Source organism: Phalangium opilio, unplaced genomic scaffold (genome assembly GCF_054372755.1).
Source record: "Phalangium opilio isolate 3A_F unplaced genomic scaffold, DU_Popi_V2 ptg000209l_1, whole genome shotgun sequence".
In the NCBI taxonomy this organism is placed as follows: Eukaryota; Metazoa; Arthropoda; class Arachnida; order Opiliones; family Phalangiidae; genus Phalangium; species Phalangium opilio.
Genome location: NW_028324217.1, coordinates 1,746,299 through 1,769,853, shown reverse-complemented (window position 1 = coordinate 1,769,853; position 23,555 = coordinate 1,746,299). Strand labels below are relative to the sequence as shown.

The following is a 23,555-nucleotide window of genomic DNA, read 5'->3' as shown; positions in this document are numbered from 1 at the left end:
TAATACAATACATTTTTATGGAATCCTGTTTCCAATCCAATAAAATAACTCCATGGTAAACGGCATATATATTCCGGGAACTTCAGCAGACAACGCCTGTCATGTGAGATTGGCAAAAAATCAAAATGGCCTTCAGGGGAGATACTTGGTAAATATTAAACTTATTATACTAATTAAAATTAACTTATTTTAACTGGAAATGAATGTATTAATCCGTAAGGAATGTTCATCTATATATTTATAGTCTTTAATCTTGAAAATATTAACCAAAACCTAGTTTAAACATTGAAAATTCGCGATGTTTCAGTTAAGCCTTGGTCAAATTTTATTAGTAAATTAATTTTTAATTTATATTAAGGCTATCTTCTCATGATGGTTGCGAAGCGCTTTCTCGAAATATTATGGAGAAAATTACTCTTCGCAATCAACAACAAAGAAACAGTGCTATGTTTACAAAGGTATTTAAAATAATTGCGATTTTTGTACTCTTAAACACTAAGCCTTAGTCATAATCATAATAAATCATAATTACTACTAGTTGAATGCTGAAATTCGGCCCTTATTAAAGAAATTTACTTCAGAAATTGGCCAATTACGTCAAAGCCTTAATCAAGCATCTCTTTCATACCAAATGTAATTAATTTTTAGTAATAATTAACTTAATGTTAAAAACATACATACATTAAATGCACTGGCAGAACAACAGAAGAAGCAAATCGTAGACAGAGAATGTTGGATAGTTTAAGTAACAAGGAACGTCAAATAGAGCTATCATTAAACAGTGTCCAATCAACTGGCAGGTCAGAAAGGTGTGGTGTAACAATGAGGGAGGAATTTTAATGCATTTTCCTTTAACCCTTTCCGTGAAATGTTAATTCCTTCCTTTTGTTCTTCCGCTAATAAAACTTTAGGGGTAAAATACTAAGCCTAATAGTTGAAAGTATTTTTAGAACCGCTTTATTAGGACATCAACCAATTACCCCTCAAGTATCTTCATGGGCTGATGAAGAATCAGAGGCAACTAGAAATTTAACTGTCCAAGATATACGGGAAACGCAACAGCAAGTTATTGCTGCTCAAGATAGAGGATTGGATGGTTTATCCAGAATTTTAACTAGGCAAAAAGAAATGGCAATTACCATTGGTGGAGAGCTGGAAGTTCAAAATGGTAAGTTAAAATTAGACCTTGACCTTATTTTATTGCAGAAATAATTGCTTATTGCTGTTGATTGAAACTTCAAATTTGGCCTTAAATTATGTTTAATTGCAGAAATAGTTAATTATCTCTTAAATTATGTTTAATTGCAGAAATAATTGAGGATATTATTGATCATACCGATGCAACACACGATAGATTAACCAGAGAAACAAGAAATGTCACAATTGTAACTAGAAAATCTGGTAGTTGCTGTTATTGGGTCATCATTCTTGTTTTATTAATTGGATTAATTGTTGTGGTGGCATTACCCAGGAAATTCTAGCAATTGGTGAGTGTTTTCTTAATTAAAATAATTAACTAACATGGTCCCCCTCCCAGCCTTAATTAACTCGTTTTAATTATTTTAAACAGTTAAATTAAATAAGTTTTTCTATTGAGAAGAAATGAATTTATCTATCTGTGGATTTTAATCAAATTAAATTTAAAACGTTTCTAAATAAAGAATTAAACTGTAAATAAATAAATAAATAAATATCCCCTTGTAATAATTAATTAAGAGTATATATTTTTAAAGTGATGTAACAATTACGTAATAAATTTGGAGACTTTTTTTTTTTTTTGAAGAAATGGGTTAATTTTTTTTTATATATCAGTCAAAAATCACAATGGTACAGAACAGACGCACTTTATAGTCTTTTATTATGGTTTTGATAAGGATTTTTTTCTTGGATGGAATTAATTAATACAGAAATGGAGGGGGGGGGTTATTAAATTTAGAATCGTTTAATCATCACACTTTTATTAATTAGGGACTACTAACTATTAGTGGTAATACTACTAATACAAATAGTACATTTATTGATTTGGTTTCAGTTCCATTTGGTTCTGGGGGAAATTCAAAATTTTTAATTTTTAAGCCTTTAGTTTAGTTTAAAGATAGTACATTTTAATATTTTGGCACATTTTTATAATTATTTATAAGATTAATTAATAATTATTATTTAGGTGGGATTATTAATTTTTTTTTTTTTTTTGTTATGATATGCAAACGTTAGTTGTGGTTAGTAGTTCACATAGTGACTACTAGATGGCGCCAGGTGTTCCGTTAAGATTAAGTTGTTTTAAATTATTTCCCGCGAAAATTGGTTTCTGTATTTAGTAGTTCACATAGTGACTACTAGATGGCGCCATAGTTTCGTTAAGACCTAGGTTGTTATAAATTATTTCCCGCCAAATTCTATTTTCACAACTACGATGATAAAATTAAAGTTAATTACTTAATTTACTACAGCACCCATGATTAGAGGCAATTACATTTAATATTTAATTATTTATATCAGTTCTAATAAATTACTTAAATCATGCAAATACAATATGAAACTTATAAGGGTTGAAAAAAACAAATCTTAACTAAGCCTTGGTCAGCTTTTGATTTATTTTATATATATATAAAGTTTATGAGGTTTTTAGTTAGTTTTAATAGATTCGTTTCGTATGTTATAGGTGGGGGTTAAAAGGTCAAAAATTACATTTTACAAGTATTTATAAGTACAGTTATAATTAAAAAAGTAAACACTATGGACTAGGTTTGTTTAAATTTGTTTTTAAAATTCACTTAAGCAACGACCGACTCGAATGAACAAAAACATGGATTGGACAGCTGTGACGTCATATCCGGTTCATTTTGGTGACACGGTCTCCAATCAACCTTATCCCCTATGTGTGTGGCAAGGCTTAACGTGCACACATTATCTGACCATGGATTTATAATAGAAGCTTACGCTTCCTGGATATTCCACTCGCCTTAAAACGCGCACAACATTTATTCCTCATCTGAACTGGCGCGAGCTAGTACTAGCCTGGCAGGCGCGTTTGTGACGTAGAATTTGAGGCAAATTCAGAGGGGGGTGGAAGTTTTTCACGCGCTTGAGTTTTAACTTTTAATAGCGCGCGCGAAACAAAAAAGCGCGCGTGCACGCGCGCCAAGAGAAAAAAGTTTGCCTCAATTTCTACGTCATCAGCCCCCCAGTCCCCACGCGCGCGAATTTTTATGACATAAATGTGTTTAAAATCAAAATGCCTTACTGAAGGCTACAGTGGAATATCCAGGAAGCGTAAGCTTCTATTATAAATCCATGATCTGACAAAGCTGGGTCAAAATGAAGCGTTTCTACTCTGAAGCAGACGACGCATCATCAGTTAAAAATCGCGCTTTAGGCCTTGGTAGACGCATCGGGAATAAGGTGGATTTAAACCAGATTTGATTAAATAACAGCTATCTATAACTTATGACGTCACTGGGAGAAAAATTTATAATTTTCATATACCGAAAAACACGACATTTAATTCATTCGTTTTTTTTAAGAATATTTAAATATACACCTTATATTTTTTTATCTTAAAAGTAAAAAGTTTTTTCTTTTCTTTTTCTTTTTTTGAGATTTTTAAAAATCAAAAAATTCTCGATAAACACATCATCACTTAATTTAAAATCGTGTTTTTTTTTATTTTATTTTTAAATAGGAACTTTCCGTAATATCTGCAGAAAAGTACATTCACACCGATCACAAGCCGCTAATGTATTGAATATCGTAGTAGAAAATTCTCTTTTTTTATCATAGGTTTCATGTTAAAACATGATACTTTGATATAAATTAGGCTTAAGTGATATAACTTAAATAATGCGGCGGCCATCTTTAAAAAACGTTGTATACGTTCCCACGTTTCGTCTCTCGCGGTATATATATATTTTTTTTATCTCGATCGTTAAGCCTTTGTCGTTTTACCGAAACGATAATACGCTTAATTACGATTTTCTTCTGTTTCTTTTGTTCAATTGTTAAGCCTAGTTCTTGCATTTTCCTTTTCTTTGGCGCCGTTGAAATCGCCGCATTCTGCGACCCCAATCGTCTTTCCATTCAATAACGATACTCGTACTGTCCGCCATTAGGCCCGGTTGTTGTTCTTTAGCGTATGTTTTACCTGTAAAAAACGTTAAGCCTAATTTGAATTTTGTTTCTAAGCCTTGGACAGGGTTTTCGTAAGCCTTGTCTATCCAGAATAATACTTGTTTATAAGACGAAGCGTTGTTAAGCCTAATTTGAATTTGGTTTCTAAGCCTTGGACAGGGTTTTCGTAAGCCTTGACTATCTAGAATAAGACTTGTTTATAAGATGAAACGTTTCTTAAAACGTACCGAGGATCAAATAGGAGTATTTCAGTCTTAGTTTTGGACACTTGCAAGCCAAGTCCGCCAATGGGACCCATAGAAATTGCGTCCCACGTCTAACTTTACTCGATCCGTGCTTGTATACTTGCGCTATGTGGATCGTAAATCGAGCAAATTGTCCAAGAGTGTCCCTTGAAAGTACGCTGGCTTGGAAAGCTGTTCAAATAAATATTTAACTCATTTTAACCGCGTCTCAAGCAGTACATAGAATAATAATATGTTTTTAGCATAGTCTTAAAAAGTCCATACTAAGTTTCGCGTGCGTCATCAGTCCACCTGCACTTTTGCCTCAGTTAGTCAGTTACTTTCAATCGCGATTTTGGAGGGAAAGTTAGCGTTGAATCAAAGCTCTTAATTACTCATTAATTAGGCCTTAATTTCTGAGGAAATGTAAATATTTTCATGTGAGCTTTTATATTTATACCGCATTGAAGCTTCTCAATGTTTTCCCCGTAATTTATATCATCGAGTTTTGGTTCATTTCTTATTTAACCAATAAGCCTTTGGCTGCACCTTTTTATGCATGAACTTCAAAACGGTATGATTTCAAACGTATCAACTAGAACTTCTTAAAGGTAAAAACTAAATGTTTTGTTGTGCTATTTAGTGTTTGTCGACATTGAAAAGAATAAGATCTGTTGAATCCCAGAAACCTACAACTTAGGTGTCTCAGTTAAACTTTGACTTCTTGAACTAGTTTTGTTCTAGTTTTAGACCGGGGTTAACTTAAGCCTTTGTTACTCAATAATTCACTAAGCCTTGTCTTCAAATCTTCATAATTCAACCCTATATATAAAATTCCCTTGACATAACTTGAAATAAAACCCAATAAAAACCCTTGGAGTATTCCCCAATTCCAAATTAATTTAAAAACCTAACCCTCTTTAGAGTTTCTTATATATAATATAATATTATTTTATTTCGAAGAAACTAGGCCTAAATCCCTTGAGAACCAAGGCCTAAGTTGTGTTAAAAACGTAGACCCATAGTTTCCATTTCAAATCATAGAAAAAAAAAACGGAAGAAAAATTCTGTTCTAAAGGGAGAGTACACCATCATTCTTTTAGATTGATTTAAAATAGGAGAAATAGAGCTTAACGGTTAGCTATAAAAACCTTTCCATTCGGTACCGTCCGTCCGTACGATTGACTGAATATAGGCTTTTTTTATTCGACTTTTGGGCCTTGGCTAGTATATACATAGACAGACCCCATCTGAGAAAATCCCGCCGCGTTTGAGTCAAAATCTCTCGGCGTTCCGAAGATACCATGGCGTTAATGAGGCTTGTCACTAAGCCTAAAGGCTCTTGCCCCTAAACGCGTATTATGATCCCCTGTAAAAATTCCTTCTTGGTATCTTGGGGCAACTACTACACAGTACACACCCAAGCCGTTTTCTAAATTGTCTGTAAGCCTTGGCGCGTATTACTACATTGTCTCTAAGCCTTGTCGAACATGCTTGAAACATTTTCTATCCCTTATAAATGATCTGAATCCAGTACACACTTGTCTGCGCCATCACGCTTTAGCACTCATATTCTGTTGGTAGTTTTACTTACTTACTTTACGCGGCTTTGGGTTTTACAACAAAATGCGCGCGCGGTACCGTATAGCGACCTAGGCTTAGTGTTAAGACTTGTCTTGAACGTTTTGTGGAATGTAATACAATGATTTGATCATTTGAAGCGTGTGAAAGACACTTGGGTGGGAGTCTCTGAGTGTTTGTAGCTGTTTGCGATCATATCCGATGGAATTCGTTATTAGGATTATATTTTTATCGTTTTTACGATGACGAGTCCTAGTTCGCGAGAAATATCCTAAGACTTGGCTCGGTTGGCAAAGGCCCTAACTCTTATTTAGGTTTAGAATGTTTCGTTAAACATAATTTGATTCGAAAAAGCGTTTTTACGCTTTTAATTGTGATTTTATGAGTTGAGTAAATTGAAATTATGTTTATATAATATTGATAAATGTAAGCTAGGGCTGTGCGAGCCTTGATTTTTTGGTTTCGAGTCGAGTCTCGAGTATTGAAATTTTCCCTTATCGAGTATCGAGCCGAGTCTCGAGTACTCGAATCGAGTATCGAGTAGTTGGAAAATTTGTTTCGAGTATTTATCGAGTAATTGGGAATTGATTTTCTAGTATTTTTACACACTTTCTGCTAATTTATCGCTCTCATAATGGACATTAAGTGTAATTTTGATCATCTACAGATACTTCAAACAATTCCCTGATGGTATTAGTCTTCTTCCCTTTAAATTTAACAAACTTAGTTCCTCATTAGTATCTTCTTCGGATTCTCATTCCTCACTGAAGTCACTTCTAGCAATTTTTATACTTCGCGCAAATCCCAAACGAAAATTACTAAGCTGAACTTCAAAAAAAAATAAATAAATAAATAAAATAAAAAAAAATAATAGTCCACTTGCCTTTAACTGTATTTTATTACTTTTACTTCCACTATTGAACCAGCTAGGAGCTACTACCATACTACATTACACTGGTGTTAAGATCTAAACTACTCAATGAGCACTAACTCACGTCTGTTAACCAATAAGCGTGACTTTCTAGTAGATTTTTATTGCTACTACATCCCATTTTCAGAGTTAAAGGCCTTCCAAAAGCAGGTTCGAGTATTTATCGAGCCTTGGTTTGATACTCGAAACTTTTTCGAGTCTCAGAAAATCTCTTATCGAGTATCGAGCCGAGTACTCGGCTCGATACTCGATCGAGTACTCGAGTCTTATCGAGTACTCGCACAGCACTAAATTGTAAGCCTTGGTCTTAGTGCGAGAAATAATCTAAGCCTTGCTCTGCAAAGGCCCTAACTTCTTATAGACGTTTCCTTAAGCCTAATTTGATCCTAAAATACTGGTTTCTTGCTCTTAGTCGTGATCTAATGACTTTAAACAATTGCAATTATATTTATATGATATTGAAGGACCTAAGCCTTGGTCTAATTGCAAGAAATATCTTAAGCCCTAACTTATTAAGGACGTTTCCTCAAGCCTAATTTAATCCTAAAATACGGTTTTCGTACTTTTAATCGTGATCTAATGACTTTAAACAATTCCAATTATATTATTGAAGGACCTAAGCCTTGGTCTACTTTATACCAATATTTAATCTAGGCCTAAAATTTCTATTAGAAAGCAATGAAAACCCCCTAATCGAATCGGCCCCAGAACTAAATTTTTTTCTTGGCTTTGGAAGAGTGTTTATATTAAGCTTTTACATGGCCTCACACGTGTTATACACATTTAGGGAATAGCTAAATTCTTTAACATAATCCTAGCGGTAGACACCAGAAAAAAATAAAGTTAAAAAATACGTGAAAATCCCCTTAGATTGTAGATTTCTTGGGGCGTAAAAATTTAGTGCCTACAACTAAACGATTACTTAAGTACAACCATAAGTTCATAAGATATGTTCCGTTCCATAAGTTTGTTAATCTCTGGTAACTTAGAAACTGGAGCTTGTAATTTTGAAGTGATTGAAGTAGGGAGGTCATAGATTCGGGGTAAAGCGACATACGCCTGGTGAGTGCATGGGGCGCTGCTGTCAAATTTGGGTAACTTAGTAAGTTCAGGCTAATTAGGACCTAGATGGAACTTGGTCCTAACTGCAAAATTAATTAAGCACCTGCACCGAATGTAGTTAGGACTTCAATTCAATTGACTCGCTTAATTCCGTCGTTCTCTTTCTCGAACTAGTTATCTCGAGTACTGTAAGTCCATCTCAGTAGCATTGCGAACTTGTTGCATTCATACTTATGGAACGGAACATATCACTTATTGTAAACTTATGGTACAGCGCATTAATTTTAACAGTACAAAAGAAGGGAGACGTTAAAGAATTCACTTTAGTTCGCGAATTTTTGTAGTTTATTCCAAAACAAAGGCCCGAATTAGGCTAAGAATAGACCATTATATTAATTACTAAAGGAGAAACCAATGTCACCACAGGGGTGGGAGGTCGCCATCTTGGGTAACTTATTTCCTAGGGAAATACCCCCCCCCCCCCAACATGGTGACCTTCCCGTCCCTGTAGTCTTTGCTTCTCTTATGCCAATTAATTTAACAGTCTATTTTTTTGAAAAAAGGTAACTAACTTACCATAATCTCTTTTGCAATATTTTCTTAAATTGACTCTCCTTGTTGTGGATTTGCATTTACTGCATTGGTCTGAAATAACGCCATACATAATTAATTCAAATTGAATTAATTTATTTATTTATTAATTTTTTGAATTATGATCTTATGAAAAATTACCGTTTTTCCCCGATACTTGTGTCGTAATGTCAATTTGTGGGATTTCTGTAATGAAAAATAGGAAAATAATTTATGTTTTACTTAAAATATAACGTCATAAACTTTAAATTTTATTACTTAACCGCGTAAGTTAGTTCAAGGTATAAAATTTCATGCTTTGACATGCTCTTAATCTTAAGTAATATGGGTTTCCTCTACAGGGTGTTCTTCCAAAAGGAATTACTGACCCATAGAACCATCCCACTCATGCACTTCGGTTCTTTTTGAATGGAACACCCTGTATTAATATTTTAGTTGCTTTCCAATGTGTTAGGGAACTATATGCCTAGTTGGTGACCGTTCCAAAAAATATAAAAGGTCAAAATTTATACAAAGTTTCAAGGATTTTAAGAATAATTTTAATTTATGGGATTTTTATATATTTATTTATTATTTTTTTAACATGCGTCCTTGAGCACGTGCGGGTTTTTCCCGCGCGATTTACTGTTATTTCAATCACGTGACGTGCATATATTTATATTTCCCGCGTTTTAAAGAGACTGCACGTGTTTGAATTTTATTGTTGAATTATTTTTCAAAAACCTACTGATGCAAGGTGCAATTGGTGATCGGCTTTGCTGGTAACCTTTGGCGCACCGGTCACACGTGACTCCAGTGACACCGTCCTTGCAAGGACACTGACCCGTTGTTTGGTTGCAGGTGCGTCCTGATGCACCAACAGGGTGACAATCACAAGCTGCCAACACAGGGCATTTAGATTAGTTAAGAAAAACACACAAAATCCATAAGACAATACACTCTTTGTGTTAGTAAAAATAGGCTGTTCATTGTTTGAATCAAACATGCCAGTATTTTAGTCGCGGTGAAGTTTTATTCAAAGTCGATTATCTCAAGACTTAATTGGTGTAGGACTAAGTAATTAGCACCAATAGATAGAGGACAATTTGGGCTATCACATACTCAAGGGATTTCCCTGGAATCGTTCCCAAATTAAAGTTATACCGTTTCAAAGTTTTCCAAACATTTTAGTTCCGAATTTCATCTTTATATTCAAAGTTGATTATCTCAAGACCTAATTGATGGATTTACAAGTAATTAGCACCATTAAATAGAGGACAATTTGGGCTATCACATAGTCAAGGGATTTCCCTGGAACGGTTCCCAAATTAAAGTTATACCCTCCCAAAGTTGAGATTATTTTATGGATGTTTCCTTTAAAGCCCGGTTTTCACGATGATCGTATATATACATAGGAATTCTTTAGGGACGTAACATTTTTTTTTTGCGCGCGCTATTTTCACGAGTTACGACCCGCAATATAAGAAGTCTAGTTCAGATTTTATTGTCATTTCTTTTCAAAGGTACCTCCACTAACCTTTAGGTCGTTTTATTTTGAAAGATCAAGGCATCGGGGGAACTGTTATAAACAGTCCCATTGGGAATTTATTCCTGTTTTTTTTGTGCCGCCAAAAGTCTTTTTATATCACTTTTTTGCGCGCGCTTAGAGTCTCGTATACAAAAAAGCGTGCTACGATGATTTCCCGCTTTTTTTGCCCAACTTGAACAAAATTTAAAGGTGTCTTCACAAAAAATTAATTTTTTTGAGAATTTTAGTTGTCAAATTCAATCTCTTTAAAGGGAGGGTGAAGTGGAAAATCAAGTGATTTTTTTTTATCGATTCTTCTACTAATTATAAGACCAATCTGCATAGTGAAATAATAAAATTCAAATTAGTTTGACGAGATTTCGTAGAAAATTTTAAATTTGCACCGCCGACCAATCGCGTAACGCCCTGCCATCTTGTTAACAAAATTCTCGTGTCGAATGAAATTTAGCACGAGATTTGATGATAAAAATTGCGCTTGATGTGAACCCACCTTTAAAAGATTCCCTAGCCGATTTTGGACATTACTATAACGCAAAAATAGACCTATTTTTCACCGACCCGAACCAATTCGCGCGCTTTTAACATATTTCCCGCCAAAAAAAGAAAAGAAAAAAACCTTCACCCACGTGCTTTCATCCCTTGTCACTAACGATAAGCCAAAGTTTAAAGTGATTTTAGTCCCGATTTAGGCTTTTTACTTAGTGTCAACTGACATTGTTAAATAAGTCTCTAGGGTCAATTTTTTTCCCTCGTGCCTCGTGACATCGCAGCTCGAGCTACTGCAAAAATGATGGCATGAAAATCTGTTTTTATATGGCGGCGACAAATTTTCCCGCCATTTTTCTATACTTTCTTTTGCTCGCTTGTCTTTCGCGCCATTTTTTCCCGCCTTTTTGTTTTTTTTTGTTCCCGCCAAATTTTTTCCCGCCATTCTCGTTGTATGAAGCCCTAGGGAGATGAGTGACACGAAAAAGCACTTGTTGCTCTTAGCGCCGCCGCCGTTGAATAACCAATTTTCTTGATTCGAGTTTATGCGAATTTTTTCCACGGAAAATCTTTTGTATATACAATTTAGGGTTAAGAACATCTTAAGGTTTAAATTTAGAATAATTTTACGGATTATTTTAAGCCTATTTTGTTCTTAAGAAGGAATAAGCCTCGGTTTCCGGTTTTAAAATTCAAATAGGATTATGGGTAACTATAAATTAGTTCTAAATTCATTTGGGGGTAAAATAGAGTCTGGTATGTTGAGCACCTTGAGTTTCTTAAGGCATTAGGAACATTTGTTTATAACAAAGACTTGTAAATTAAGATATGGCTGGAAAACAATACGGACCATACAAATTTGGTGCAGGACTGGTAACGTTGAAGCCTTATCTTACGTCTTTGTTGTCCACATACCGTCCTATCAATGTTCCTTCCGTCTTAAGCAGACGACACTGTGCGACCCACACCCTTTACTTAGAAAAGGCTCTATATACTACTTTTAAACAAATTCTATATACTTTTGGTTGTTGTAATATTGTAAGAAAGGTTTTCATAAACCAAGTTAGACTTTGGAATCTTATAAGACGTATTTTGATGTATTGTACCATCACTACGTCACAGGTAACTGGGTCTGTGCGTAGGTAAAAATGGTTATAGTAATATAACTTGGTTTCAACTCTATTTTGACCTTACTATATATATATGCACGCTATAGTTGCGGAATTCAGAAGTAGTTTAACTTTGATTCTACCAAAATTGTGACATAACGAAAAAATTTACGAATTTTAAAATAAGTCAACGATGAAGATCAGATTGGAATTGTACTCGTCACAAATATCTGGCTGGCAACACTTAATTGTGTCTGCACATAGTCTATACTCGGGAATAACCAAATACACATTTTCTCAAAGCCCCATGAAGATATAGTCACGTCTTTTTACAATAATGTCTCGTTTAATATACTTCTGATATTCTTAAAAGCATTGTCCATAATGTTATATGAAGGGACCCACGGTAAGGGACTTACTTGGCTGTAAAGCATTATTTTTCCCAACCAAAAGTATAGCATAGTATAAGGGAGATATACCGAAATGCACTGCGGGATAGATAGATGGTAAACAGCTAGGCTGATGGACTGACTATTCGGGACAAATTAGGTTTTGGAGACCCTCACAAGGGACCATACATATCTCCTCTCCCGGCCCGGTCCCCTTGTTCCTAAGTACAAGCTACTACCTACTCTCTCTGCCTTATTCCAACCCCATTTCGTCATTCTATGTATGCACTTTTAAAAGTAGTTCCTTCTTCCGTGGTGGCTAAATGCGTGAGTGGGAAAATGACCACTTCAGCGTCGCCGCGCCTGCCGCCTCTGACCACAAGCCAAGGTCATAGGTCAAGCCTTTTATATATATATATATCTCCCCCCGCCACCATAAGTTCATAAGATATGTTCCTTCCATAAGTTTGTAAATTCTGGTCATGAGACTCTGACAAACTGGAGCTTGTAATTTTGAAGTGATTGAGGTAGGTCATAGATTCAGAGTAAAGCGACATACGCCTCGTGAGTATGGCGCTGCTGTCAAATTTGGGCTTAGTAAGTTCAGACTAAATAGGACCTAGATGGAACTCGGTCCTAACCGAGTGTAGTTAGGACTTCAATTGACTCGCTTCCGTCGTTCTCCTTCTCGAACTAGTTATCTCGAGTACTGTCTCTCAGTAGCATTACGAACTTCTATAGGTAGTACCATTCATACTTATGGAACGGAACATATCACTTATAAACTTATGATACTCTTGGTTTTTGGGAAAGAATAAGTCTTAAGATGCGAACCCAAAACAGCTCGGGCTTCTCCATTAATTTAATTGCTTATCTCTTGTCTTAGCGCTTTTAGTGTCAAGAATCATTTGCGTTAAAAGATTTTTAATCATAAGTCAATATTTAGCTATATCCAAAGTTACAGGATTGGTTGAATTCTCACAGGCTGAGAGGTTCGATTTAGCAGACGTCACTGAACGAATCGTGGCATAGTCGTCCTCGTTTTTTTTAATTAAATGCTATTTATTTTGTAATAAGAGATAATTTATTTGGCCATTCTTTTAAGGTATGATGTTATGTTACCTGAACTTTACCTTTAATGTTTATATAGGCTAGGCTACCATTTCCGTATTATAATTTTAAGTTTTCAAAGTTTCTTGAAGGGGTTTAGCCATTTATAAGATATAAAAGTTTTAAATAAATTATTGTCGTCGTTGTCAATTTGGGAAACGTGACCTAGCATATATTAGATAGCGTCTTTTAACATTTTATACTGGCAATCCCCCTCAACCAATACTGTCTTAAGTTCTCTCTTACTCTCTCTCTCTCTCTCTCTCTCTCTCTCAAGTTCTCTCCTACTCTCTCTCTCACTTGAACTCATTGTCTTGTGATATTTTAAAATGACGTTTAATTAATGGCCTGAAGTTTACTTTGCACAATACTGTACTCTTTGCAATTGCGGACATTACAATATAAAAACTAAACTTTAATTATACTTATTTATGAAATTAATTGTGTTATTAAAAATGGTAATGATAGGACCGAAGTAATGTGACATTTTCCTACAATAGTCGTCAATCTTTAACAAGTTACCAAAGTCAAAGTAGTACAGTTACCAAAAGTATGTAGATGAAACCAAAAGTGTACTTCTTTCAAAACACAGTTCCCACCCAGTATTTTGGCTGTAAACGTTATGAGAAGCTAACAACCCCATCCTTAACCCTTACACAAAGGCACGAACCACAACCAATCATTCAGAGAAGCGCTTTTTTAAGCGGTCAAAGGTTTATTAAAAAATAAAAATAGTACTCTATAGTGGGGGGTACCAAACGTTAATTCTTGACCCATTTTCAAATTTCCTGATTGACCATTAAGTCCAAGCATTCCATATAGGTAATAAATCAATTTAATTAACTGGGCATACAAACGACGTATCTAGAATTTTATTTTATTAAGTATTAAATGTTGCAAGCAGCCAATGTTATAGAGAAAACTTATTTTTAAAACCACCAAATCGTGCTTGCGCATTTGAAAAATGCATTGAATTGGTTTAGGCCTATCTCGATGGAACCCATAAAGATTTGTTGAAATCTCGAAATTAGATGCATCAAAACGTACCTTGGTCTTTTTTCTTTTTTTATTAATATATGTATATAAAATCGGAATGGTCAATAATAGCGCAATAATAATATAAAAAAATATATATAAAGGTAAGCAAATCCCCTTATAAAGAGAGATAATATTATTTTCATGGATTTCTTAGAAGAAAGATAAGAATGGGGAGTTAAACCCAAGATGGAAGGACCAAGTTTAAATCGAGGGGGGAAAACTCGACTGTCCTATTATTCCCAAATAAAGTCTTATTTTGTTTGCTTTCCTACAAATATTCCCATAGGACCCGTCCCAGACTTCTTAAGTTAGGCCAGAAGTAATATAAGGAACTAGAAGTACCCAAGTTCTTCATTTGGGGAAAGTGAATATTCTTGGCCCTCTGGTAGCGGTTTCTGAATTTTCCCTCCAAAACGTAAGAGGCTCGCGGGTGGCGGTAGACGGCCGAACTAGGTTCAAGCACACGAGTCCGAGTTCCGCGGCTTTAGGTTGAGGGGAAGGGGGTGGGAAATTATTTTTGTAACTCTACCAATTTTTTTCTCTCTAGTGTAGGCGCTATGGAATCTGCATAAAATCCTCGAATTTGTTCACTAGTGCCAGGATCTATTACCAATGCTAGAGCACTATACTTCTAGTCCCTTATCTTACTTTTGATTGAGCTTAAGGAAAATTTGAAAAATTCGCCTAAATTCGTTGCATGATGGGGAATTTTATGACGTTCTTATCCTTGGAGGAGAGATGCGTGATGGAGTAGTAATAGTAGTGGGACACGAAACTATCCCATAGTACCTCGAACACACCCCTATCCTTTACCCTAAGTAGATGGTACTCACTAAGAAGGGGGTCATGAGTTAAAAGAAGTCTCCAATGTTCATGATAACTTATGCTAGGGGGTGTACATGCATCCCTTGTGGGGGCTCAATCAAAATCTAAGGGCTGATGGTCATTGAAGTATAGAACAGTTTCGACTTTCAAAATTCAGTTGATTTCCGAGGTTGATTTCCCATAGAACCACTCATCCCACTTCGGTCCTATAATAAGCTATAAATGATTTTTAAATATAGAACGGTTGTGGGAATATTTTGCTTTTGATAATCTTTGGATCCGATGTCATAATAACGTGAGATGACCTGCCAAAAACAAACTAGATTGATGGGTCCCTCTTAGGTGTGGTCACCAATTTTTTATAGATATTTTATATAATCTTACTACTATGTACTATATATACTCGAATATATATTTTATATTTTGAAACAAGAGTTTCTAGTTTGGGATTACGTCCCGAGATAAAAAGATTTTCCCATCATGCACTGGTAGGCGGGGTTACCCTCGAGGAAGGTGATTTGTTAAGGGGTTATAGAGAACATACATAGTCGATTAACGTTTGATAAGATTATGGGACGCGTTTGAACCCCATGGATCTCTCTCTATCTCGAAAGGAATTGTGGGAAGATGATGGTATATATCATTATGAACGTGTGGTAATTACTCAAGTTATGGGGAAGTGGCTTGAAATATAGATACAAGTGTTGCCAATAGACCTTTTGGACTTAAAAAAAGGGGTAGGCAACCCTCAGTAACGGGACGTACAAGGGGGTTGCATTACCATCCGTCTTTGCGCATGCGCCCTCTCATGTTAGATACAAAAAGACTACAGCGCAGGCGCCAATATCCGAGATGAAAGGTAGCGTTTTACCCCCTGTGTCTTTCCCTCTTAGCTAAATTGAAATGGTCTGTTATATTTAAAGTCTGTGTACAATTCATCAGCGCCATCTCTTGAAAACTGTTATAAAAGTTGATCATGATCACTAGTTTGTCTTTTAAATCTTTCGACTCCTTTGGTGGGCCTGTTTCTTCTTCATCTTAGGTTTTTTTGGGAGTAGGAGGGCGCGATCCCTAATGCCTCTAGGCGGTGTTTTAACGGATTATGTCTTGTAAATTTTGTATTAGATAAACCTATGTCCGATCATCCCACGTTGTACCCCGTGACATTATATAACAGAGTTTTCAATAGTGTTCCCAGGCCCTAGTTAAAATTCTGCTCTGTAGGGATAGATTTAATTTTAGAAGTAGGAATGGAGAACGGTTAGTATTTACTTCAGTTATTCCGACTCATAGCCCACCCAGTATAGAGCCCTCCCTCCAACACGTAACAAAAAGTTTAAATTATCTTATTGGCTCAGTTTTAAACTACGTTTTGATGACGTTGCTGACGGGGACGACGAAAAATAATGACGTAATTCCTTTTTACCTCTCGCTATGACCCATCCGTCTCTTCTTTCATACCCCCCCCCTTCCCGTGGAAGGGGGTCCGGGATTTTGACACGCGCCCAGATGTTACTCTGTTCTCCATTCTTACTTCTAAAATTAAATCTATCCCTCGCAAGGAGTTGCCAAAATGGTTTAAGGGGGGCAATTGCACTGGCAAGCTACACGTTCCCGCAAAGAACCTAGCCTCCTCAACTTTAAAAGCAATATTTGTTTGAAGAACATTATGTATAAATTTAATGAAAGTAAACGTTGAAATTAAGGGGCATAAATAATATTGAAGTGGCGCGGCTTTTAAATAGGGTTAAATTAACTATACACCTAGCTCTTAAGGCAACGGGCCATCATGCACTATGCCACCATCTCTAACACCATCTCGGAGATAGTTGTAAAAGCGACCCATCAAACGTTATGGTCGTCGCCGTCTATATAAACCTTAAGGCTAAGGCTAAGGCCTTCATTATCTAAAGTAAGCAAGGCAACGTGAGCCTTAATCTTTCTAATGGGTTACCCCATAAAGACTCCATTATAATTACTCGTATATAGCTACTTACTTGAAATATTGGACACTTTCGAATGGATGCAGACCTTATTAGACTTATGGCTATATACAATACAAGTGGCATCATAAGTTTATAAGTGATATGTTCCATTCCATAAGTATGAATGGCACTACCAATACAAGTTCGTAATGCTACTGAGAGACTTACAGTACTCGAGATAACTAGTTCGAGAAGGAGAACGACAATTAAGCGAGTCAATTGAAGTCCTAACTACACTCGGTGGTGGTTAATTAATTTTGCAGGACCAAGTTCCATCTAGGTCCTATTTAGTCTGAACTTACTAAGCCCAAATTTGACAGCAGCGCCTCACTCACCAGGCGTATGTCGCTTTACCCTTAATCTATGACCTATACTTCAATCACTTCAAAATTACAAGCTCCAGTTTCTAAGTTACCAGAGATTAACAAACTTATGGAAGGAACATATCTTATGAACTTATGGGGGTATGGATGTTGTAGCTACTTTCCCAAACATAAAATTTTTGTGTTGCAAAAAGGGTTGGGGGTAATTGTAGAATCGAAGTACATGAGTCGAAAAGGTAATGTATGGAGAAAACTGAAAACTACTCCATAGCACCTCTTTTCTCTTAGATATTTCGATTGTAATTGGAGCAGACATGGCTGCTATTCTAAAACCATACGCCCTGCCCCCTATTGGCGACTTTAGGGAGCTCAAATCTAGACACAACAATGTCGTTGTACCCTATGAGTCAGTTCTCTTATCCGTATACACTTTAATAAATGCGACAGTAATAAGAGAGGTTGGGGAAAGACGACGTACGCAGCAATCTCAACCCTTTTAAGGGGTCAAGACTGACCCCGAGTGACCCCTAGCAACGCCCCGCCATGCACCCTATTTTCCCCATGTGAATAGAGTAGACCCTACCGGTTGTAAGGTAATTGCGAGTATCGAGGCAACCATACAAAGTCTTTTCCCCCAATATAACAACAGGGTTGTTTAGATATTTAAGGTTGTGAAAGGAAAACATGCAGCGGGGAAGTTGTAGTACGTCTTAAAAGTACCATACTTGGAATAGCTAGACCACCCTGTACAAGATTGGGTGTTTAAAGAGAGGACATCTTAACCCCTTTGAGCTAAATCCAGGACTACGCGTGCTGTTATAGAAAACTGTCAACATAAATTATTGGGAGACTCAAGTTTTACCTTACAATACACTTTTCCTTATTTGGTGGCAACAACACTTTAGGGTGATAACAGAAGGGGATAATAGAAGAAGCGTGTCACTCTCTATCCTCTTATGTAACATGATTCTTCCCAGGCTGACCCCTCCCCTTTTTGTTAATTTGCTCGATCCCGCTCATCAAACTTAATTAAGATGGGTAGATAACTATGGTTCACCGTGCTAGGGTTGAATTAACTGTAACTGTTTGGTATTTACTAAATCCCAATGCAGCAATAAATTAACCCACAAACATTGATTGATTGTCTTAATTGACGTGGACAAAAATTAATTGAACCACAAGCGCGTGCATGCATGGGCCTTGGCAAATAGTTAAGCAGCGCTAATAGATACAGTAATGATGAGGAATTAACTATTTACATCGCGAATGTGCATGAGTCGGTTTAGCAATTAACCTTGCTATAATAAATGTTGGGGGAAGAATCAGGTTACAAATACGATACCCGCTTTGTGGTGGTACACTTCTCTCTTATATACTTCTGGTATTACTTATGCTAGGCTATAATATTTTATAAAGATATCACAATAATGTTTATGGGCATGCAGACTGGACTGCCTTTGCAAAGATTTTTAATCGGTGTTTGGCAAATTCGGCGATCAAAGCTTTACTTTGAAATCTGTTCAGAATTGTGGAGATATTTAGGTAGGAGGGTCAAAAATGGATGGTTGTTGCATTGTTATGAATTTTATTTTGGCTTTTAACAAAAGATATCATGAGAAAAAACGTTTTCATCTAGGCCTATTTTCCCTGCATTTTTTATTATTCAAAGAATTTTTGAGAAGTTTTAGCTGTCTGAAGGAATTTGCTAAAGTGACAATAACAAGGTTGTGTTCGCACTGGGAGTATACAGGGTGTTTGGGTATAAAAAGGGAGGGTAATTATAGGACCCCCCCTTTATGGTAGGGACACCCTGTATACTATGAAAAGGAATTGATTTGTTTTATGTTTTGTAAAGGTGTTGTTCACTTCTTACCTTTGCAAGCTTTTCTATGCGTTATGGGTTTGCTGTTGTCTCTGTAGAAGCCTTCTTTGCAGTAATGACAGTGTCTTCCCGCAGTGTTATGTCTGCAGTGTAAACAAACGCCTCCGCTTTTACGACCTGATAGCTTGTACAGTTCCATGTTGAATCTGCAACGACGGGCGTGGAGGTTGCAATTGCAGGCTGCAAATTAATAACGTTATGTTACATTAAATACTTGTTTAAATATTGGTTGTAATGCGTAATTTAACAACTAATTAAGAGTTTTAAATTATTGTTTATAATACACAGTAATATTCTTAACAAGTGTAACCCTTCTAGCTTTTGTTTAGTCTAAATTCTGGGAAAATCACCTTGAAATATTCAGGGAAAATCCCCCTTTTCCCAGAATATTTCAAAGTAATTTTTCCCCCTGAAATATTCAGGGAAAAATTACCTTGAAATATTCTGGGAAAAATTACCTTGAAATATTCTGGGAAAAATTACCTTTAAATATTCTGGGAAAAATTACATTGAAATATTCTGGGAAAAATTACCTTGAAATATTCTGGGAAAAAATACCTTGAAATATTCTGGGAAAAATTACCTTGAAATATTCTGGGAAAAAATACCTTGAAATATTCTGGGAAAAAATACCTTGAAATATTCTGGGAAAAAATACCTTGAAATATTCTGGGAAAAAATACCTTGAAATATTCTGGGAAAAAATACCTTGAAATATTCTGGGAAAAATACCTTGAAATATTCTGGGAAAAAATACCTTGAAATATTCTGGGAAAAATTACCTTGAAATATTCTGGGAAAAATTACCTTGAAATATTCTGGGAAAAATTACATTGAAATATTCTGGGAAAAATTACCTTGAAATATTCTGGGAAAAATTACATTGAAATATTCTGGGAAAAATTACCTTGAAATATTCTGGGAAAAATTACCTTGAAATATTCTGGGAAAAATTACCTTGAAATATTCTGGGAAAAATTACCTTGAAATATTCTGGGAAAAATTACCTTGAAATATTCTGGGAAAAATTACCTTGAAATATTCTGGGAAAAATTACCTTGAAATATTCTGGGAAAAATTACCTTGAAATATTCTGGGAAAAATTACCTTGAAATATTCTGGGAAAAATTACCTTGAAATATTCTGGGAAAAATTACCTTGAAATATTCTGGGAAAAATTACCTTGAAATATTCTGGGAAAAATTACCTTGAAACATTCTGGGGAAAATACCTTGAAATATTCTGGGAAAAAATACCTTGAAATATTCTGGGAAAAATACCTTGAAATATTCTGGGAAAAAATACCTTGAAATATTCTGGGAAAAAATACCTTGAAATATTCTGGGAAAAAATACCTTGAAATATTCTGGGAAAAATTACCTTGAAATATTCTGGGAAAAATTACCTTGAAATATTCTGGGAAAAATACCTTGAAATATTCTGGGAAAAAATACCTTGAAATATTCTGGGAAAAAATACCTTGAAATATTCTGGGAAAAAATACCTTGAAATATTCTGGGAAAAATTACCTTGAAATATTCTGGGAAAAATTACCTTGAAATATTCTGGGAAAAATTACCTTGAAATAGTCAGGGAAAATCACCCCTTTTGTCTCTAGTACAAATTCACGTTAAAAAAAATATTAAAAAACTCGGGTAGAATTTTGGAAAAGAGTAATAAAATCCGAAATGGGTAAAAGACAACTTAACGGTTACCGAGGTTTTCTTGGTAGGATTTTTATTATTGAAGTATTTGTTTTACACGGTTGGTGGTATTAAATACCTTTGGCGTTGTTTTTACAACTTTAACGGGGGGCCAGAGGGGGTTAAAAACCCACTAAGATCCCCTGTCAAAAAAGTAAATGTTATTTCATTCTCTGATTTAGGCCCAAATTCCAAAAGTATATTAAATACGAAGTAATCAAAAAGGGTTGGGGGTACTTATAGAAGCACCGAAGTATTGTATATGAGTGGAATGAATGGTTCTATGGGAAATCAACTGAAATTTTGAATATTGTAGGCATAGGGCTACACCTCTGATTTTAATAACTTCGTGGTTAATTTATTTGACTGCTGTTTTTGGAGTTTTATTTTGGTGGCCACGGTGAGTATAAAAAGGAACCAGTTTTAGTTATGGGGTAATAATCTTTATTCTTGTCTGTGTGTTGAATGTACAGATACCACCATCTACCCCCCCCCCCCTAAGTGTTGCTGTACAGAACAGTTTTTAATTGTCTCTGTAAGTTTTTGATTCCGTACCAAAAGTGATAATGAAATCCATACTGTTTTTACGGATGATCCCTTAGGCTTAACAGAACAGACAAGGAATGATTTCTAATTTAATTAAAGGGTCATCCAATCATAAACACTTCTCCTAGGTACATGATAACTTGTGGGTTAACCTGTTAGGGTGTGCATGCATCCCTTGTGGAGGCTCAATCAAGGGCTGGTCATAGAAGTTGCATTTAACATTTTCGAATCACTCAAAATTCAGTTGATTTCCCATAGAACCATCTAACTCATATCAAGAAGTGATATCTAGTTTATAAGGGAGAAGGTGTAAATTAGCCACATTTCCAACTTTATCTCCAGTCCAAACGTACGTAGGTCCGAAGTTAATCCCCGCCGCCTCTAAATTACAACCAGCCAGCATCTCATTGGTTCTTGAAAACTCGTGCACGTCAGCGCGACGCGAATGATAACGAAATTTACATGTATTTTCCGACTGAGGAGAGGCAGAGAAATATCCCGGGGCCTCCTTTTACGTCCCCCCTTGTATTTTGAAAGGGAGACTGGGCCTATGGCGCGCGAATACTTAGGCATCTTACACCTTCTCCCTAATAAACTAGATATCACTTCTTGGTTCTATCACATAACCCGGCAGATTAACATTTTAGTCTCCCTTTACATTATAAATAAAATTTTACGAGCAAGGCTTAGCGAGTTATCAGTTTTATTCCCCCTGAAAAAATCTTGCGCGAGAAGATTTCTTTAAAATATTTTTTTCGCGCGTTTTTGAAATATTTTCGCCACCTGCTGAGTCGAAGGCGGAAAGAATTCGCGGGCTATTTTTTTTTTCTTTTAGTTTAGCAGGGCTGCCAGGCAGGGTGTTGTTTATAGCCGCGACGCCGCTAACCGTTCAATGGGCGCCAAAATTCCTGGCCACCTTAAGGAACACCTTTTATTTTAAATGCAATCTTTAATAAATCATTTAGATATACCCTCTTTTTTCCAAAACGGCCCTACGTATTCTCTGCTCTACTTGTAGAGGTTCATTACTTAAAGTTAACTGTACTTAAAATTGACCCTTTTGTTCTTAAGTTGGTGGTCAAATAGAGTTTGATTGGATATTCATGATAACTTGTGGGTTAGGGGGTGCAATGGTGCATCCCTTGTGGGGGCTGAATCAAAATCTAAGGGCTGGTCATAGAACTTATTACATTTAACATTTCATCGATTCACTCAAAATTCAGTTGATTTCCCATAGAACCAGCATCCACGCATCCCACTCATGTACAATAAATAACTTCTGTCCTATAATTACCCCCAACCCTTTATGGATGGAATTAACACACCCTGTTATAGGCATCATTTTTATTTACTTCATTTAAATGTACTTCTGATGGGGTTTTACCAGCATCACATACTTTTTCCTAGGATGGTTAGCTGATAGAATGTCTTATAAACCACCACCACCCATCTTTCGATGGTGATCTCTCTTTGGTGTACGCTGTATGGAAATGGCAATCATGTGTTGAACGATTGAACCAACGACTTTTTAACTTTTTAAAAGGGGGTTTAACTACATAAGCCTAGACAGAGGGAACCAAAGGAGGTAGGTGTGTTCCGTTTGGGTTAAAACGTATTTTTAAACTGATTGAAAGGTTCCGGTATCGGTGGTATAGACTAGTGTGTTTAATATACCATAAACCAGTTAATAGTTTAATACTGTGTTTTTTAAAGGCAGAGGTTCAATGTAAAGGTTCTTTGAACGTAAACAATGCACAAAAGGGGCTTGGGAAATTCATTTCTTCCCCTAAACCGTACCGTTTTTTACTTTAACCGCGCATGCGCTTCAGGGGAATTGCCATAGTAATACTAATATGTTATTAGAGTGTCTATTGCATCATTCAAGTTTGCAACTCAACTGAATGATAATTACTGATTACTACAAGCTTTTTAGTATCTGTTGTTGTAGATAGCGTGGCTGGTATTGCATAAGTTGCAATTGCACTGGCAATACTTGCCCGTTCTTTCTTTCCCACATATGGCAACGTCATAACCGTCTATCTCTTACCTTAGTCATATCCCCCCTTCCGTGGGCAAATAGTATTCTCTCTTACAAAGTTGCCCCCAACGTTGCG

At 35.9% G+C, this 23,555-nt stretch overlaps 2 protein-coding genes across 4 annotated transcripts in view; one reads left to right on the top strand and one right to left on the bottom strand.

The window, feature by feature from the left end:
• Positions 1-22: 22 nt before the first annotated feature.
• Positions 23-1,776, top strand: Syx8 (syntaxin 8). Of its 2 annotated transcripts, none has more exons than XM_089854469.1 (7): positions 23-148; positions 359-458; positions 539-633; positions 699-809; positions 951-1,168; positions 1,309-1,487; positions 1,571-1,776. In XM_089854469.1, the coding sequence occupies exons 1-6, from the start codon at positions 126-128 to the stop codon at positions 1,479-1,481; spliced, it is 720 nt and encodes a 239-aa protein (XP_089710595.1). In that variant the 5' UTR covers positions 23-125; the 3' UTR covers positions 1,482-1,487; positions 1,571-1,776. The 2 variants fall into 2 exon arrangements, with proteins under 2 accessions (XP_089710595.1, XP_089710596.1); XM_089854470.1 differs by having other exon boundaries at positions 24-148; positions 699-800.
• Positions 1,777-2,613: 837 nt separating this feature from the next.
• LOC149618264 (netrin-1-like) overlaps positions 2,614-23,555 on the bottom strand; it is a 51,391-nt gene continuing 30,449 nt past the window's right edge. The window contains exons 3-8 of one of the 2 annotated variants that reach the window (XM_089854447.1): positions 19,184-19,372; positions 9,245-9,394; positions 8,659-8,703; positions 8,503-8,571; positions 4,356-4,544; positions 2,614-4,141 (exon numbers count right to left, since the gene is read on the bottom strand). In XM_089854447.1, the coding sequence (XP_089710573.1) occupies positions 4,005-4,141; positions 4,356-4,544; positions 8,503-8,571; positions 8,659-8,703; positions 9,245-9,394; positions 19,184-19,372 (779 nt within the window). In that variant the 3' untranslated portion in view covers positions 2,614-4,004. The remainder of the gene's footprint in view (positions 4,142-4,355; positions 4,545-8,502; positions 8,572-8,658; positions 8,704-9,244; positions 9,395-19,183; positions 19,373-23,555) is intronic. The other variant, XM_089854448.1, reaches the window with a different exon arrangement.